Genomic DNA, 20,320 nt, shown 5'->3' on the forward strand with positions numbered 1-20,320 from the left:
CACCAGTCGCTAAAACAGTGTGTAATGGTCTGCAGTTTGGCAGCCGTCTCACGCAGGAGTAACGCCATCTTTCATCCCCTTCCTTTAGAAAAGTTGATATGAAACAAACAAATGTAATGCATCCATTGTTTGCATCAACAAATGCCAACATTTCTTCTGGTGACTGGGATGAGTTCCTTGGTCCAAAATCAGAAATAATCTTGTCACTCAGCCTAAAAAATAGTCTGATTGACCTGGTTTCGGCTACAGATGATAATCATATTATTGCCTGTATGTGGTTAGGTTTAGGCACAAAAAACACTGGGTTATGGGTTGGGAAGACATCATGTTCTGGCCTAAAATACCCGATTTGGGGGGCATAATCCTGGCAGGAAAAGCAACAGCGTATCAGTGAAAATCAATCACACTATCTTCACCAACTGGTCACTATGAAAACACCCATGTTTGGTGCCTAAAAAGCAGATTGAAGCACAACAATGATTCAGCAAAACACAATAGGTTTTGTCGGTCGCTGGTCTCAAACTGTGGTCGACAGTTTGGCAGCTGTCTCACCTAGGTGTCATACCATCCACTGAAAGATGCAAAATTAACATTTATGGTTTGAATGTTGCAGAACAGCCGATTCATAAGGATAAAATGGGTTTCTGCAGTCTGCATTAATTGCTCTTTTTTCCTCTGGCTAATGTTATGACTTAGTGATTCACTTTCTTTTTCTCTCATCCTCCTTTTGTTCTCTGCGGGTGTCCATGTCTCAACAGCTCTCTGCTGCCACACACACACACACACACACACACACACACACACACACACACACACACACACACACACACACACACACACTTCCTCCCTTTGCTGTTCTGCCTCTCTGAGTTTCTATTCATCATTCTTTCATTTCTCTCCTGTTCAGTCAATCAGTTTAATTGACACTGGGTCTCTCTGTTTCTCTTTAGGTGTTCGGTCACCCTGTCTGATGACACTGCTGACTTTACAGCTCTGCCTCTGCGACTAACAACGTACTGATGTGCTCACAATTCCTTTGTTTCCCCTCGAGCCGTTTCTCAATTTTTCATCCTTTTTACCTTCCTTCCGTAATCCCCCTTTCCCCTTACAATGCTCAATACTTTTTATATCCTATTTTCTTGCATTTCACATCCTCCTTTTGCAAATCCTTTGTTTTTTTGTCACTCTCCATTCATTTCTCCATCCATTCCATTTTTTCTTTCCTCTCCTCCTCAGTGCCTCCTCACCTCTATCCTCCTCCTCTATCTGCACTACAAACACATAAAATAAAATAAAATAAAAAAATAAAATAAAATAAAATAAAATAAAATAAAATAAAATAAAATAAAATAAAATGCAAATTTGCAAAATATGACAAGAAAATAAGAGAAAGTAAGCAAGAGCTAAAAGAAAATACATTTTAAAAAGGGGGGGGAAATGTCCAGAAACTCATACTTCTAATTATTATAACTTTATATTTGAAACAGTGACACAGAATCTTTCTATTTAATTTTTAGTACTTTTTTCCAGGTAATTTCCTTGCTGATTATTTTTTCTTTCTTTTCTTTTAATTCTTCTTTTTTTCCTGCCATCCTTCCAAATGTCCATTCATCTTTTCTTATTTGCTCCTTCCTCCATCTCCTCCACCTCAGGCCCTCCTTCCCTCTTTTGCTTCCATTAGTTTCACCCCACCTCTCCTCCTCTTTTTCTCCTACCCCCCACCTTCTTTCATTCAGCTCACCTCACACATTTCCATTTAAAACTCATTTTACCCCCTGCGTTCTTCCTCCCATCTCCTTTGTTCGTGTCAAATAAAGACACACGAACACACACACACTTTCAGGGTACTTTCTCCACGCTTCCACTGACTGTATTTTTTCATTTTTCCCTCCTTCAGTATATATTTTTTTGCCTCTCCCCCTCTTTGACTGTCCTCTTCTCTCCTACACTTTTTTCTTCCTCCATTTTCCCTCTCCTCTGCGTCCTTCAAGCCAAACTTCTAAGCACAGTTGAATTTCATCACATTCCTCTCTCTCTGCCTCTTTTTTTCTCATTCTGTTCTCCCGCTCCTCCTGGCATCAGCAATGTTTTTTCTACCCACTACCCCTGCACCCTCCTACATAACAACGTCATCAGTTCGCCTGTCAAGCCTGTTGTCACCAGAGTTGCAATATTCACACCATTCACTTCCTCCAGTTGTTTCGCCCTGTCAGATATCACTCTCTGATGTTTCTTTCATTAATGGTTTCTGATTAAATGTTACATTTTAATCCTCTTTTCCTCAAACTGCCTCATCTGTTTCTACATAAGTTAATGATTGACTCAAAATGCCTTCGGGTAGACCTCAAATCAAAAAAATCAGGCTGATAATACTCCACTTTATGTTTAGCCAGCCTGCTCTGGTTCTCAATTCGTCGTATATGGCCACAAATGTCAAAGAAAAAGCTGTGGAAACTGGATGGCGAGCAGCAACAAGCTTGTTACGTACTGGTTTATAAGTGACGTCATATGAGCGCATCATTTTCCATAACTGCAAGAACCAAATACAGGTTTCTCCTCATTAACCTTTATAGGAGACACTGTAAGGGATATTCACACAATGAAAAGTATGCATGCAGATTAACACAGCCGGTGACAAAGTTTAGCCTGACTTTAATATCTTGCGTCAGGCCTCCTGCTCAACTAATTCTGCTGATACACGAAGATTAAAACAAAGCCAGGAAGGATTAGAAGACAATATTAGTTTGTACAGTTAAAGCCAGGTGTGGTGTCACCTTCCCCTCGCCTCCTGTCCCATCTCGTCTGTGTGAGGAGTGAAGACGAGGAGGAGGAGGAGGAGGTGTCAGAGAGGGGACAGCTGGGAGTTTACGGTATCGATCCACGTCGGGTGAAGATGACCTGAAGACAACTCCGCAGGGAGAAGCCTTCAACTCACTCACTAACTGTCTGCCTCGTCTCTCTGTTTCCTGCTGGTGTGTCGCAGCTTCAGTTAAGCTCAATTCAAGGTGCTTTAAGACATTTTTACGAGGAAATGTTCACATATGTATGATTTAATTGCTGTCATTAAAATAACTGTGTATTTTTTACATTGCGGTACATATTGCTAAAACACAGTTTTAAACTAGCAGTAACAGTATATCCAGTGGTTCAGTTGTTTGAGAAGTCTTCTGCATTTCGAAACAATCTCTCCTTCTTTTCTTTACATCCAAACACAAGAAATGTTGTATTTTACATTTATGGTTTGTTTGAAATCAGTCCAGTAGTCCAGCAGCAAACTTGACATTTGTTCACTTTTTCCTCATGTGGAAAACTGAATTTTGTGCAGTGGGTTTTACTTGAAAATTAGTATTAAAACACACACACACACACACACACACACACACACACACACACACACACACACAAAACAAAACATAAAAATGTAATATATACATATATGAATGAAGAAAACATAATTAAGAAAAAATGCTAAAAAAGTATTAATTCTGTCACATAATTATTATAATTCTAAATTTTTTTTTTTCCTTTGACATGCTATAGTTTGCTTTTTTTACATTTTCTTTTTTAAGTGATGCGCTAAATCTGATCATTTCTTGCAATTTGTGGAACATTTTCTTTTTCATTTTTTTTAAAATGTTTTTGAAAGAAATCATACCAACTGGCTCAGGGTTAAAATATCTGGCATGTGACATCAGCACAAAGCCTACCAGCCTAAAAATTCATTGTTGATATGTTAACATGATGCCTTATTTTCTACAATTTATACACAAAGTAAGAGGACACACTCCTTAGTCCTGTCAGGTTTGTGGTTTGATGAGCAGTAGCTGCTCGAATCATTGATGAGCTAATCAGGAAATCCGACCCAGTTACTGTAAAACTAAGGACATATCTGTCTTCTTTTTATTGTGGATACCATCGTATCTTCTATCTCTCTTTCCCACATTTCTCCCACTCGCTCTCATATATTTTGATCTTTTAACTCCATATACACGACCAGCAGATCTGCTGACCAGCGGCTGTTAAATGCTCTGTGGTCAAGGCTCAAAATAAAGCTGCGCTCTTACTGATTTGGCTCAAGCATCATGGATCAGCCGCCTCCTCGGGTCAGTGCTTACATTTTAAAAAGCCTTAAAACACAGTTTGAATAGATTGTCATATTCATAATGTGTTGCTCTCCACTTTGTTTTTCATTGTTTTATTTAGCTGTTATTAATATTTTTTGGTTTTCATTGGTCAGTTGTTTTGCTGTATCTTCCCCTTTGTTCTGGCTTTATAGGTGGATTATAAATAAAGCTTCCTTAGACACTTACTCTTTAACACATACACATGCACACACACACTATTCTCACACACACTGTCCTACTCCTGACTCCCGAAGAGAGACAGAGGCAGGGTGATAGATGTCTACCTTTAATCTCTAAAGCCACCTGGAGAAGACAGATGATTGGAGGATTTCGTTTCTCTCTTTCTTATTTTTTCTTTATCATTTTTTTCTCTCTCATTTTTTCTTTATCAAGCTGTTCAGATTTTAACAGTGTGTCAAATAGGTTGAACGGTGCGTTTATGAGTGTGACAGGGTCTGAATGAAATAGATCGTGAAGGCCAATAACCTACTCGTTCTTTCAGTTTCCAAAATGCTTTTACATATGAATACATTCATGCATCCCTAACTGTGCCCAAATTATTGATTTTTGTTGTTTTCTTTGTGTGCTGGCGTGGCATGCAAGATTGCAATAAAATTTTGTGATGGATATTTATTTTCTCCAGAGGATAAATCTCCCTAGACTCCACATTTACCCTTTCAAAACACAAACAAGTCAAGAGAATATCTGAACATTTTGCAGATACGTTTATAACGACCACTGTGGCTAAAATGATAAAGAAAAGTTAATCCAGGCAGCATGACATTAGCCAGATAACCCACATTTCTGTAAACTGCAACATGCATGAAAAAGATTGTTGAGTGGTGCACAAACAGGGCACCGTATGTAATTTTATAGTGAAAATAAGTAGTTACTCGCATACCAAGTCTTGTTCTAATCAAGCTACATGCTCACACAACAAAATTAGAGGTTACATTGTATCCTGGAACAAAGGAAACCGTACCGTGTTTTGCGTTGATTTGATTTGACTTGATTACCTATGTTGTGCAATATCAGGAACTGTAGAAAAAAACAAGGACCTAATCAGAAAAATGCTCAACAATAAATAAATAAATAACCCATATTTAACCAAGTAAGTCCTTGGAGATCAACAATCTCAAGGGACATCTGGCCAAGACAGAAGCATAAGAAAAGCTACAGACAGACGATGGCAACGACAATTTTGTTAAACATAGAAAATACAAAATAGGAGAGTGTAAATAAATAAATAAATAAATAAATAAATTCAGCTATAGGAGCTTGTTTTTTTCCCTCCGTGGTTACAAAACAACAGTTCCTCTTTCGGCCAGAGGGAGTTTGTTCTGAAGTATTTATACCCTAGAGGCTCGATTGGAATATGGACTTAATTGAATTACTTTTCCTGAGTCATAAATAAAAGATTCTTTTTCATTATTTAATTTGCATTACCTGACAAACACAGAGATATGTGCGTAAACAGAGTAGCATCCACAGATGCAGTACAAACAATCGAGGTAGTGAAGGTCAAAGTTGGAGTTTAAAGACATGTATTATGGAAAAGCTAAAATGTTTTGTTAGAAAAAGACTAGAGAAAAGCAGTAGTGTATGAGCTGAGGAGAGAGGTGGAGGTGGTGTTTAAGTGATAAGAGAACAGTGGAGTGTACAGAGGAGAGAGATTATGATTCAGCAGGTAGAGGTGATGTAAGGTTTTACTTCAAGCCAAGAGATTTAAGTTTAGGATGGTAGTAGTGTGAGTACAAGACGTAACATCATTCATTCTGGGTCTGTACTACTCATGGATGCATGTACCTCACCACAAGAGGATTTTTTCTTGTTTTTTTGTCTTATTTTTTTCATGAATTAAGGACAATGATTTTCATGGTAACAGTAAAACAACATTTAAAAACCAACGTACCGTATCGTTTGGGGACAAAATAACATGTACAATAAAGTTATAGAATATCAGGATATGTTTGTATGTTTGTGTATAACTATATTATATCCTTATTGTATTTCATTCTATTTTTTAACATATATGAAATAATAATTAATAATTAATAATAATTGAATTAAATTAAATTAAGGTTATAACATGGTCTGCTAACTACAGATAGCCTACAGATGAATCAAATAGGATGTAAATATTTTTGTGACTTTCTGTATATTCTTTGAAGGCTGCTGGAAACTGTTCGACTTGACTGCAGCTTTTTTTTTCACTTCCCCTTGCTGCTGCTTCCTGATCTCATCCACGCTCCAGGCGAGGCACAGTTCATCTCTTCACCACTTCAAGAAGGTGGATTTTTTTTCTCCTATTCCCCAGAACTTTAATGATGCTGCAGAGCCATTGTTAGCCTGTGCACAGTGTTTTGCAATCTTCTTTATCAAAGAACCAGATACTGTTTACTGCAGTTGCTAATCTTCAGGACTTGTGATTCATGTCCATTCAAGCCTTGGAAATGCTCCAACTCCCAGTCACCTCACATTGTCCATGTACAAAACTGACAAAATAACTCCTCCAACTCTACATCTCACAATGAAATATTCAGTGTAACAAACAGCTGACCCCTGTGGCTTGAAACAGCCCACTCAGATTGTCCAGAAACCAAACTGCGTCACCAACATCTTCTCAGTGAGCTGCACTTCTGTGTTTCAGAGACAAACTTCTCTTACTCTGACTCGAGAGCAGCACTGAACTCGAGCGGCACTGTGTTTACCTCCAAAAAAAAAAAAAAAATTCCCACTCCTTCACTCCTCCGCTCGCGACTACACAAAGCCGAGAAAAGTGACTCACTCTTTTACATAAAAACCCTGGATGAAGCTGTCATTATGGGGCAATTATTTTGGAGAAAAGTTGCTGAAGGGAAAGGCATTGATTCTTTCAGCAGCAACTCCCACCTCCTGCTACACAGCTGTGCGGCTGTCCTTTCTTCAGCAGCTCTTTGATTGCAGCTCTCCTCTGTATTGGGACAAGCGGCTGTAATATTGAGGAAATGATCCTGAATAAGGTGAAATTGAGACTCAAACTGTCATTGCTCTGCTGAGTGGAATCGTGTCCAAAGGCTAAAGGTGCTGACTGGTGGCCTACTGCACACGCTCAGAGACAGCTGCGTGAATGTTTGGATTGTACAAAGAACAAACTGATCAGCCAAAACATTAAAATCACTGCCTGATGAGGTAAATAACATTGGTCACGTTCTGATGGGAAAACATGGGTCCTGGCATTCATGTGGATGCCACCTGACATGCTCTACCAACCTTAAGCACATTGCAGACCAAGTACCCCCCTCACCCATGGCAACAGCACTCTCTGATGGCAGTGACCCCTCCAACATGACAATGCACCAAAAAACACAAAAAACTGCTCAGAAATGGTCCAAGGAATGTGACAAAGAGCTAAAGGCATCAACCTGGTCTCCAAATTTCCCACATCCCAATCTGATTACGCATCCGTAGGGACATGCTGGTGCTCCACCTCACAACCCAGAGGACTCAAAGGTCTACCACCAACACCCCAATGCAAACGTCACAGGACACCCCCCCAGGAGTCTTAAGTCCACTTCCTGGACAGGTCAGAGCCAAGTCTAATGCGTCTTCTACAAAGGCCACATCATCAGTGCAGGACATGGTGGTTGTTTTGTTGACAGTGTGGTAATACTCTGTAACTAACCCTTTTATGTCAAGTTGAACAAATTGTTGACATACAAAGCATGGGTAAAGAACGCTGTCACTGTAGACAAAGAAGTTAGCACTGCTTATCAAGGCCTACACTGGTGGAAAGTAACTAAAAATATGAACTCAAGCACGTTTTAAATGTGCATGAGTTCATATTTTTAGTTACTTTCCACCAGTGTAGGCCTTGATAAGCAGTGCTAACTTCTTTTTCTACAGTGACAGCGTTCTTTACCCATGCTTTGTATGTTTTCTTATTATTTTAATATTAGGCCCTCCAACAGATTTCCTCTCATTCCCAAAATCATTCATACTGACTGATTAACACGCACCACTTCCTTTATTTTGTTACTATCTGTAAACAGATATCATTTTCCCACCCTCTTCCTCCATATTTCCCCCCTCATCTACTTCACCTTTCTCCTGCATCTCATCCTCAGCTTCTCTGCATTATAATCATCTTGTTTCCTCTCCTCTTGATGTGATAATTCGTATCAGAGGCAAAGTGGGGGAAACTGAGGCTCTGTGGGATTTTATATTTGCAGCCAATCAACAGACAGCCTCTTGGAAAAAAACTCCTTAATTTGTTTTTCCTCTGATTGTTTTCCTTCTGGAGCTGAGAGCTCATCAGATGGGCACAAACATATCTTTCCTGCTGAAATTATTCACAGAGCATGTTTAAAAAAAAAAAAATGCAACTCATGATTACAAACAGAGTTTAAGGAGCAGCAAAGATGGCTCAGTTTGGATGAATTAACAAAGAATATCCAACCAATGCAATGAACATAAAGTGAAGAAAAAGAAACTGTAAACATCATAGAGATACCATGTTTTAGATACATATAGGATTTGATGTTCTGTATTTTTAATGCAGTTAAAGGCTTTCTGGCAGAAAGGGGTTTCTTGGTTACGGTTAGGAGAAAAAGTTGTGGTTTAGGTTACAGTGAATATAAATTTTCATCAGAGAGGACTTACAAGGAAAATGTCTCCCATGTGCTTATTTAAGAGATAATGGACATAAAAGAAGATGGCAAAGAAGAGAAAGAAGGCCTAGAGGAAGGATATGTTATGTTTTAATACGATTCTTGACAATTATATTTACAAGATTTAAAAGATTGCACCAAGGTTACATGACAATTTTATATTAAACATTTTCATTCATTGAATTTAGCCTTTTTTAAGGAGTTACTTTTTATATTTTTTTCCATACTAAATTAAGCCTATCTTGCTGTTATATTTATTTTATTAGTCTATAATGTTGTTGTTATTGGCTCATTTTCTGCCACTATGTTGCAGAACTCTTTAAATAACCTTTTCCCCCTTTATTACTTTAACTTTTACCATCCTTTCTATTGAAACATGCTCTTTAAACTGTTTTTTTCAGCACTTATTTTGACAAAGCCATAATTGGTAACTTACACCAACAAAGTACTACCAAAAACACTACTACTACTACTACTACTACTACTACTACTACTACTAATAATAATAATAAAAAATCTATAAACATAAATATAAAAATGAAATACGAAAAATAAAATTTCAAAACCAGATACATTGTATTTTGCTATTTTTCAACAGGCATTTTTCAGACGCCTCTGAAGGACCCCTCATAATTCCAACATGGCGGCGTCCATACGGGTGTGCTGTGCCCTCCGCATCACAGCCGGAGGTGAATTATTTCTCTTTTTTATCTTCCACAGCTTCGTTTAAACAGCTCAGTATATACGTCTGAATATATTTACTGTATGTATGTTTAGAAGTGTGACCTGTTACTTATATTCAGCTCTGTTTAATGACCCGGGACTGGCCTGTGGTTGCTGCAGGGCTGTCACGATGAGGCAGGAAATAACTTTAATTTTAGTGCAGTCATATTACTTATATGTGTTTCATGCATTCAAGAATAACATTTATGTCCTTAAATTTTAGTTATTTACAGTTGAAATGAGTAAATTAGCTGTCCTCGTGCCTTCTTACGGGTTGTCTGTTGCTCGCGCGTGTTAATGCTCCATAAAAATTACTGAAATTCAGGTTTTTAGATTTTGTTATTGCACAACATAAAAGTCTAATTCAAGAAAATCTAAATATATGTGACTGACTCTCCAGGTCTGTCGCTGATATCTAGGTATGACCCCCACGAATCCTTAAAACGATGCATGGATTTTCCCACCAAACGTCATTTAAAATTGTGTCGTTTTATTGTCTCCCTGCTTATTAGTGAACAAAGACTTCTTTTAAGAAACAACTTAAGACTAGTTATGCAATAGTTGAGTTCATGCTTTAATTCGGCATACTTAAACAGCATTTATTGTATTTAAATATCAACATTTATCATCTCATCTCTATCTTCTGTGCCGTGTTAATGGGCAGAAAACTGTGTGGATTAACCAGGAGAGAACCTACGAGGTGGCTGATGCTGCTTAGCTTTTATTATTTTAAATAACAGGTCCATTTCTGCATTGTGTGTGATGTAACAGTCAAGGAAGTTGTGGTTCGTTACAGTCGCTCTAATGCCAAGCATATAGAATTACAGCAAGTAGTAGTAAGTACAAGCACAAACATTTATATACAAATAGAAATGTAAAAATATAAATAAAGCAATAGTAAACAATAAGAATAATATGTAAATGCATATATAAAAAAGTATGAATTATGTGCTGAGTATGTCAGTGTGGAAAAATATTAATGTAAAGAAATACATTAATAGATAATAAGCGCTAGTATGTAAATATTTAAATTGTAATATGGGTACTGTGTATCATATAAAACTGTTCCTCATGCTGCACACTGATGTGTAAAACTAGTATGTAAATTCAAAATATGAAAATGCTACAATGAACAACGGATATACACATAAGTAGGAATAACAATAAGTATATGCAGTATATGCAGTAGTGAAGGGTGCTTTCATAGCTGTGTTTTTGTATGTAAAACCTGCTTGGTGTTATGTACATAATGCAGTTTTAATCCATCTTCCTCTGGTGCATGTCTCTTTCAGTTGCAGCACCCCTCCGAACATTAGGCGGAGCAGTTCCGATTTCCCACTTGGCGAGTCGAGCCTCGGCTTCCTCACTCCAAAGAAACTCTTCAGTTCCACTGTTTCCTGCAACCGCTTGGCAGCAAACCAGGCACGGCAGCTTCTTCAACAAGTGTGAGTACATGATAAGATTATTTCCAAAATCCCCTGTCCCCACGTCTTTATCAATAAATACACCATTGTAGCTGATAAAAAAATGTAGGGTTAATTTCTAATTTTTGTAAACATAATACATAACTTACTTAGAGTATTTCTCATATCCAAACAGTTTCCCATAATCCATAACTTACTGTCACAGGAAATGTTGTTGCTCCTTCCCAGTCTTGCATAGCCAGACCCATCTCTGCAGCGCTGGGTCAGTGCTCGAGAAAGGTCTGGAGTCACATATTATCACTGCTCCAAATAAATGTTTCCCCAAAATGTTTCTGTCACTGAAGATAGTTCTCATCACTCTGATGTTTGTTTAAGTGATCGTTTTTATGACAAGTTTGGTTTAATGAGGTATTAATTTCTACAAAAAGGGGATTTTCCACCATGGTTGACAGCCAATTCATGCGCTTGCATTCAGTGGCGCTGCTCCCAATTAGTCAGAAAGGGTGTTTTGGTGGGAACTTGCTAATGCGCAGACTCTGGCTCTCAATGACCTCAACAGCACGAGATTGCAGTGTCCATATCCGGGATACTTGAGCTTCACTTAAGCATAGCGAGAGTAAGTGGGGACTCATCGTCCATCTTTATATACAGTCTGTAGCATTTTCAACAGTTGCAGCTAACTGTGAGGCAGCACTTTTTTGTTTCAACATGACAATGCCCATATGCACGAAGCCAGGTCCGTAATGAAATAATTCTCCCAGTGTGGTGTGGATGAACTTGACTGACCTGCTGAGTCTTGACCCCCTTTAACACCTTGATGGTGAACTGGAACACGACTGCGAGTCAGACCGTATCACTTAACATCAGTCTCCGACTTCACTAATGCTCTGGTGTCGAAGTGGGTGCAAATCTCTGCAGCCAGGTTCTTAAATCTGCTTGAAAGCCTTCACGGAGCAGAGGAGGCTGTTGCAGCAGCAGATTAAATTCCATTGTTTTGAAATGACATGTTCAACAATCACATAAGGACGTACTGTCAGGGCGTCCACGTCCTTCTGGTCCTGTAGGTTTTGTTGGATGATTTTCCATCAGAAGATGCAGGTGCACGTTTGCAGAGCTTGTTTGGACAACATGTCAGTTTGATGACAGTCCTTTAAATGGGCATTTATGGAGCTGTCATACATCCCCTCTTTCTCTCCCTTTCTTGCTTTCTCAGTCTGTCCCCAGCTCCTCTATTTATGTCTTTTTCAGACAATTTAATGCTTTGTGTCTGTCAACATGTCTGGCTCACAGTTTGGATTGTGATACAAACACAGACAAACACACATTTCAAACACCAAAAACCTGTCGCTTTTTAATTGACTCCATATCGGAGCTCATATTTCTCCATGAAGAGTCCTTCAGTATTGGCTCTCAGCAGAGTTTTGGTTCTGTGGATTTACTTTCATTGTTTGGTCTTTTTTACTGATGTGCAGCATTTTCAGGTTGGTCTTAATCTGTAGATATACCTCAGCACATAAACTGAACCTGCTCTACTGTATATCCACTTTAGGTGCCAGGTCTTTGCAAACACTGAGGGTTTATTGTGTTTTAATTACAGTCCCGTGGCGACCCCATATGTTACCTTCTGGACATTTTAATTCCTGGCCCTTGTCGCCCCCAGAGTCCATACATCCTCACACCAGCTGGCTTTAATGGGACGCCTAAATTCAGCTGCATAATGTCTCACAAATTGCATTCATAGTATGCTCGAATTGTCGTGTTCTGGCTTATTGAGTAGAGATAAAGTCACTGCTGTGAAGGTGTAGCAGGTGAGAAAATGGACTCAGTCTGTCATGTTGGCATTCAGTTAGGGAAGAAAGAAAATGCTGTAATTTTTAGGTTCTTTAATGTTTTATTGAGAGCCGAACACCAGTGCTGTTTGCTGATGAAATCCCTGTATTTATCATTTCTTATTTTGTATTTGACCGCTCTTGCTTTTGACCGTTCAGCAAAGTCTGGGAGGTGACCAAACGTCTCACAAGCTGTCACATTTATATTTGGTTGTTCACGTGTGTGTTTACAGTGACGGCTGTGGAGCTGTGGAGAGGTGTGTTGGCAGAGTCAGGTGCCGGAGCCAGGAAGGGCCGAGGGAAGAGAACCAAACGCAGACTGAGGACAGACTTGAACCGAGGACAAAACATCGGAGAAGGTGAGACATCGTCTGCTCGTCTTTGTGTCTGTCAGCTGTCTTTTTTTCTTTTCCTGCAGATGTTTTCTTGACTTTCTTGGGTGCAGAGGAAACTCACAAAATTCCATAAAATCACTTTTGCATATGAAAAGTGGAGTGTTTACATTATTTTCTTAGTTCAGAAGTTCTAATACTTCTCCTTCTTTTCCTCTTCTTTTTAGTGATGGATACAACCCACTAGAATATTCATTAGTTAAAGTTAAATATTACACTGCTCTTCTCGGGAGAGGGATTACCCTTCATTTACTCTGCCTGTCTTCCTGTCTTCTTTACGTTTTCACTTTTCTCTAAAGAGGCACTATCAGTCTTCATTCTGTCTCTGTGTCCCGGTGTTGTCAGCCCGTCTCTTCTCTCCTGCTTTCACTTTAACTAAATGTCTCTAGTTTATTTTTTACTCCTTCTACTCACCCGTCTGTCATGGTGAAAAGCCTTTAAAATATCTTTAATGTATTTGTTACATACTTATAAATGAATTAATGAATTAAATTGTTTATTTGGCCATGCAACACAAACATCAGAGTCAACCATTTTGCATGTTATCATATATAAATACCGCCACACAAAAAGGTAAAAAAACAGCATCCAGTGACTGAAAAGGAAATAGGCTGAAGCCAAAGGCTCATGAACCAAATATGCAACTCAGTTTAAAAGGTTGATATGATGCTGCTTGTTTTTGTCATACAGAAGAAGCTTTTAGCAAAATTGGGCTTGTGTGTCTAAGTTGGACTTTGATCAGTCAAAAAGTCATTTCCAGACAGCAAACTCTTAACATACATTTTTCAAAACTTGTAAACACCCTAAAGTACCTGTGGTTGATAGAGATAGATTATAATTTATGCTCTACTTCCGTTCATATTTATTTAAACGAGAAGTTATTCACTACTCTCTCAATTCTCCACACACAAACACGTGAATATGATACAATTTTTTCTTTTCCTCTCTCTGTCTTTCTCCGTGTCTTTATCCCACAGGTCGTGGTGGTTTTCTGTGGCCTGGTCTGAACTCTCCGGTGCTGAGGGCCGGGAGTGTGCAGAGCGTGAGTCGAAGAAGCGAGAGCGAGCAGCAGGATTTGCAAGCTGAAATAGGTACAGAGACAGAATGCACTGAATACATACAAACACAAGTGTGAACACGCAGACATACAACATGAACACAAATGATAAATTATAAAGCACGTACTGATAATGTAACACTTCTAACCTGTATGAATTTAGGAATGCATTCAGTCATGTGAATTAAGCCAAGAAACTCATCAAATTATATCACTGATGCCATGAATTCTCACTTCATTTCCCCCGGTAAAGAGGCTGCTGCTTTTTATTCAGTGAAACCGAAAAGAAGTCTGAGTTTTTACCAATGGTAGATGCCTAAAAAACTGACAGCATGAAGAAAAATGACCTCCAGCAGTTTTGTTTTCTTTATAAAAGCCAAAAAAGCAATTATTTTACTAGAAAAAGTCTTTTTCAAGACTTACTAGGAAGCAACAACATGTAAAATGAGGTCTTTAGGTGGCCTTGTGGAGTTTTCTTGTAAAGAAAAGTTATTTTTGTATTCATTGTTGCTGTGTTTAAGTTAGAGATAGAAATAAAAATGTGCTGTGTGCATCTTCTTGCTCATAAAATGTTTGCAAAACTCATCTTCAGTATTTTCTATCCAGCATTGTGTACACCCATATTTTCTCGGGTTGATGCTAGAATGGATGGACCAAAAAACAGGGGAGATCGGCACTGTGATTGGCAAGAGCTTGGTTCATCCAAATATAGTAAACAAACATTCGTCCACCGCTCCACATCCAGGCGTATGTGGTCACTGTGGGAAAGCCGACTTTCTGCCCTCCCTCTGGTTCTCTGGCGGAGAAGCAGAGCACAGTCTGGTTCAGTGGGGCTTTCTGGAGACCTATTTGGGATTGCTGGATAAAGCCAGGAGGCTGAGAGTCGAGGCAGGGCCCGCGGGATACGCAGGAGAACCAGAAGAAGGACGGAAGGTCTGTGGGTCTTATGCCAAGACCAAGTGCCCGCTGTCAGTTGTCCTCCAGTCTCCACACACCCCTGGATGTGGAGCTTCCAACATGATTTGCATGCCCTGGCTCTCTGTTCACCTGCTATGACTTTCTTCCTTCATCTGATAAAGCCTCCAGATTTTTATAGACAAAACATATATCTCAACACTCTGGCACGTCCACATGCGAGCGTGAAAAACTGATCATGTAACAACCAGTCACAGCAGAGAGCTGAGATAAATGTCCCTCTCCCCTCCCTCCAGACCTTCTGTTTCAGCACCAAACATTTACTAACTTACATGCTCCTACTTTCCTTACTTTGCTGGTACATTGCAGCAAATCTCAGCTAATAAGGCCACCTGTTGATGAGTGTATAAACCGAGAAACCATCGGTGTCGCTCATGTCAACCTGCACATGCACGAGTTAAAAACTTGGACCCACTCAAAGAAAAACAACTCCATTGGCCACAAGTGGTAGAAAACTCCACGGGGAACTTTTAATTTTGAGAACCAGACGCACCAACAGCACCACTGGTGTGAGACAGAAGCTGACAATTTGTCTCCACTGTGATCTCATTTGTTCAGAGTAATTACACAGTTGACTTGACAATGACAAATAACAACTTTGATGTTTGTCATGTTGTGCTCTTTGAAATGGCCTCTGTGCTCCAGCGCTGAGTTTGTTGGTTGTGTCTTTCTGCAGTGCGTCAGAGGGATGAGCGGGAAAGGAAGAAGAAGATGAGGGTGAAGAGGGAAAGAGGATGGACGGGATACTCCTGGGGGGGCACCAGCTTAGGCCCCCCTGACCCTGGACCCAACGGAGGTAAACAAACACAAAAACGCTCGCACAGTTTAGAAACTCTGTGTGTGTGTGCGTGTGTGTATGTAAGATGTTTAATAAGTGGTACGAGCTGCCGAGTGCGTGAGAGAGCAAAAGACTGACAGGCCAGTATGGGGGCCCATTAGGACTGATGAAGATGAGAATGTGACCAAAATGTCAAGTGTGTCCAATTTCCTAATTTAGAAAGACATTTTTCACGGATGTCTTCTTTTCTCTCTGACACTTTCTGTCTTTTCTTTATCCATCGCATACTTTTTATTTTTCTCTCTTTGTGCTATTTTTTTTCTTTCATTCTCCATCATCTCTCTGCTCTCTTCCCCCTCTTCTGTCTTTTTATCTTTCTTGTAATTCTTTCCATTTCTTTTCATTTTTACACTCAGCCTCTGGGAAGAAAATTGGCTGTTGTTTAGAACTGCAAAGATACGTCTTTTGGGAAACTATACGCTTTACTATAACTTTACGCTTATTCTATGAACTGTGTTGCTTTGCTATCATCTTTGATAAACCAGATCTACAAAGCTAAAGCTGCTGTGGACCAGGCCGCAGCAAAACATTTTATAGCGTCCTAAATAAAAAGCTGTGTCAGTTAAAGTGTACACTATATTTGAATATTTACTCCACTCGACCTTAAACAATAGCTCATTGAGGCAGTTGTAGACCAGCAAGTCTGCTGTTTGCAGGAGTCTGGTGTTTTTATTATAACAACTTCAAATCCCTGTTGTTAAGTGCTGTTTAATTGCAAGGTAAAGCAGTGACAATTATAGCATATACTTAAACTGATATTTATTTTTTTAGGTGACTTGAAACTAATCAATTCAGGCAGAGTTTGCTCAGCATGCTTTGATTATATGTACATGAAGTAGCATTTTTTTCTGCCTGGAAGTAATTGTACTCATACATATTCAGTCTATTAAGAAATCATACCTTTGGAATTTCTAAATACCCATGTATTATAATGATAATACTCTGATACTGCCTAAGTCTACCAGTGAGTTTGTCTGACTGTGATTTAGTTTAAAAAACAACATTCGACCTTTCCCAAAGTGGACATTTTGACTCATGATAGCAGAAAAATCTGGATGTCATGTGGTAGAAAAAAATGTAGAATTGAAAAGAAGTGTATCAACAGTTTTCTCCCTCTCTCTCTAATCTGCCTCCTAACAGGAGGGTTTATATCAAGACTTAAGGTTGAAGCTTGAATGTAATGTTGTAGTGCAGAGTCTTTGAAGCCCATGAATGTGTGTCTCCCGCCTAATCAACTCTTTATTACACACCTTGAGGAACACCTGGTTAATTCACCTGATTCACTGACGGAGCCTCCGGCCTCCTGTTCCCATCCTTATTACTGGTTTAAATCTTGATCATTGCTGTTGGAATTGAGTTTAGCACATTTACCTCACACTGCTGACAGTCGAGGGATGAGGCTCTGAAGTCGCAAAGCACATTTTCTTGCTCCCTCTTCTTTAACCAAGTCTCTTATTCGCTTATCGTTTCCTTCGCTTCCTCCTCGGCTTTCTTCTTCTCTCATTTCCTCTTGATATTTCCTCTATTGTCACCGTGCTAACAAGCTCTCACACCATGAAATACACTCGCTCTCTCTCTCTCCTACATGTACAAACGCTTTTTTTCTTTTTAACGCACACTCTGTCTGTCGCTCTATCTCACACACAAATACACACTGGGACTAGTGAATGTGATGTGAAGAGAGCTGTAACTAGGTTGCCTCCCTCTGATCAGGTTTATTTTCTTACAGATGGTGGGATAATGTCCCAGTTGAGGTGTGTGTGTGTGTGTGTGTGTGTGTGTGTGTGTGTGTGTGTGTGTGTGTGTTTCCCTCCTCGGAGCCTTTGAGTCGGCTCTCCTTTGTTTGTTGTTAATTGGTTAGAAGTGAACAGGCTGCTGTCGGGAGGGTAACATCCTTCAGAGGTCACTGACAATGAAAAGTGTCAACTTGTCGCACGGCTGCAAGTGCTTCTGGGTATTTGTTACGCCAGCAGGAGCCTGGTTTAATCTGTTTATAGTGTCTGTGAGCATGTGTGTGCCTGTGCCCAAATGTGTTTGTGTGTAGAAGCTTTTCTGTCTAAACTTCTTTCTGTCTTCCTGCCTCTCTCCACAGAAACCTACGAGGACTTCGAATCGCGTATCATTGAGGTGAGTGTTTACCAGCTGGTCTTTATAATTTAAGGTTTCTCATGCATTAATTTATTCATAACGTACTGCTACTATATCAGCTTTCACTGCCATGTGTAGATTTTTTTGTTTTGGGAGCTGTATCCTTCTCTCTCTCTTTCTCTCGAGCAACTTTTTCACAAAAATCGCACTATAGGGCCGCAACAAAGTCCGCCCTTCATACTGCCCTTGCATTTTATACAGATCCAGATGATGGCGGCCTTGTTCCGCTCCAGTGTGTGATTATTCACTGCGTCATGCCATCTTGCAATCAAAAGAGGCATGCGGGCACCTCTAGTGTGACATGTATTTAACACTATGGCAGCGCTTTATAAACAGTAACAAAGGCATCACGTTAGTCACAATCAATAACCTTCTTTTTTTATACGGCAGCTGATCTCCTCCTCTGCTCAGAGGGTGAGGACCTCCTGAATCTCGTTGTTTTCCAAGTTTGCGGACATTTATGACCGCTGTCCTTCTTCTTTGAGTTATCTGCCATGCTAACAGCTGCGCTCCCGTGGTCGGTTGCACACATAAACATGTTGCCAAATGTTGGCACACCCGCCCATGAACACGTCTTTTTGGCTTTACATAAGACCTCGTTTTTTGGCTGTTACTACCTCCTGTCCCGGCTCAGAAATGGCAAAACTCTGTCCCCCCCTTTCCATGATTGTATGTTATTTACAGAGCAGCGAGGCGGCATAACGGCGTGATATTCCCACCTTGAACATGCAGTTTAAATGCGACTTCTGTCTTGTGGCAGAGTGGACTTTGGACACTGACAAATGGCTGATTTTATCCTCCGTTATGGCAGCAACAGAAAGTTTTCTCTCACTCACCTCTGCAGCAGCAGCTCCTCTTAATTTAAACCTGTAAGCCAGGTTAGCCATTGTTAGCAGTAACAGCTAATAACTCATTACGCTGTATTTTGTGTCTACAAACAACGTAGCAACATGTCTGCAGATAGAAGTTGGACAGGACTCTGTGTACAAATGTTTTAGTGAGACAACAATAAGACAGAAACGCTAATAAATAGTATCTTACTGCAGCTTTCACTACTGTTTATGCGCAAAGCAGCCACTTTAGATTTTGAATAGCTGGTGAGGTGCAGTAGACTTTCTGAGTTCAAAATCCAACTCTAGGGTGCGTTTCGATTGAAATTTAAGTGGTACACAGGTATTTGTAATCTGCTCAGATCAGCTCACAAACTGATTGAAAGGAATTCTTTTGTGATCAGCAAACACTTTGTTCGTCACCACCCCTCTACTCAAACTCCACAAACTGCTGCTGACAAAAAAAAAGAGTCATCAAGAGTCCTGCCTGTGCTGCGTTCACAAACCAGCAAAATCTTTGAATTCAGAGGGGACACAAACAAAAAGAAAACCAAACATACAAAAAGGTTGCTGATCCGGCACATCCAATCTCTAACAGCTGCCATCACACATGGAAACATAGAAACCGTTTAAAATAATAAGAAAACAGAACTAAATCCTGCATTACAACAATATCATGCTGCCCACAAACATATTTAACTACGATAAAATAGTCACATTATTTCACTTTTACGAAGAAATCAAATTTTATGACAGTTGGAATAAAATCCTTTCTCTTTATTGCGACAGAAAATAAAGATTTTCAACCTTGTTTAAAGAGTGGAAATAAGGTGTGAACACATCATTGACACATCATCACCAACAGCTAGAAAAAGCTGAAACTCTGGGGGGTGGACAGATGATTAGTTCTTCTAAGACTGGTACCAGCTCACGGTCATGGAGAATCTCTAAATGAGACTGTGCAGAATAATGATGCAGAAAGCCTCAGAGGGTGAAACTGTTTTCAGGAAACTCAAAATGGTGGAAAATCCAGTGTGGCGTGTGCACATGGGCGGTGTTGGAGGCACATTTGCTGAGCAAGCGTAGCCGCAGTTGAGCGCTAAATTTCATGTCATTTTGTGGCTGCAGTGTGGGGAGATAAGATGGTTAATGAAATATTCAGTTTAGTGCTTCCTCAGGCCAAATTGTGTAATTTCTAAAAAGTCACATTTGCATCTGGGTTTGATGCAAAGCAGATAAAAAAGGTTTCATCAAACTTTAAGCAGTGGAGTTCACTCAAGAGGTACACGTGCAGTGCTGTAGTCAAGACTATACTAACCCAGACCAGGACT

The 20,320-nt window shown here is 39.7% G+C and overlaps 1 protein-coding gene across 1 annotated transcript in view; it reads left to right on the forward strand.

Annotated features, from left to right (window-relative positions):
- The first annotated feature begins 9,407 nt into the window (after window positions 1-9,407).
- The window catches only part of mrps5 (mitochondrial ribosomal protein S5), a 29,601-nt gene continuing 18,688 nt past the window's right edge, over window positions 9,408-20,320 (forward strand). The window contains 6 exon segments of the mRNA XM_042502546.1: window positions 9,408-9,462; window positions 10,789-10,941; window positions 12,983-13,108; window positions 14,119-14,232; window positions 15,850-15,969; window positions 18,104-18,138. Coding sequence (XP_042358480.1) covers window positions 9,414-9,462; window positions 10,789-10,941; window positions 12,983-13,108; window positions 14,119-14,232; window positions 15,850-15,969; window positions 18,104-18,138 — 597 coding nt within the window. The 5' untranslated portion in view covers window positions 9,408-9,413.

Source organism: Plectropomus leopardus, chromosome 15 (genome assembly GCF_008729295.1).
Source record: "Plectropomus leopardus isolate mb chromosome 15, YSFRI_Pleo_2.0, whole genome shotgun sequence".
NCBI lineage: Eukaryota > Metazoa > Chordata > Actinopteri > Perciformes > Serranidae > Plectropomus > Plectropomus leopardus.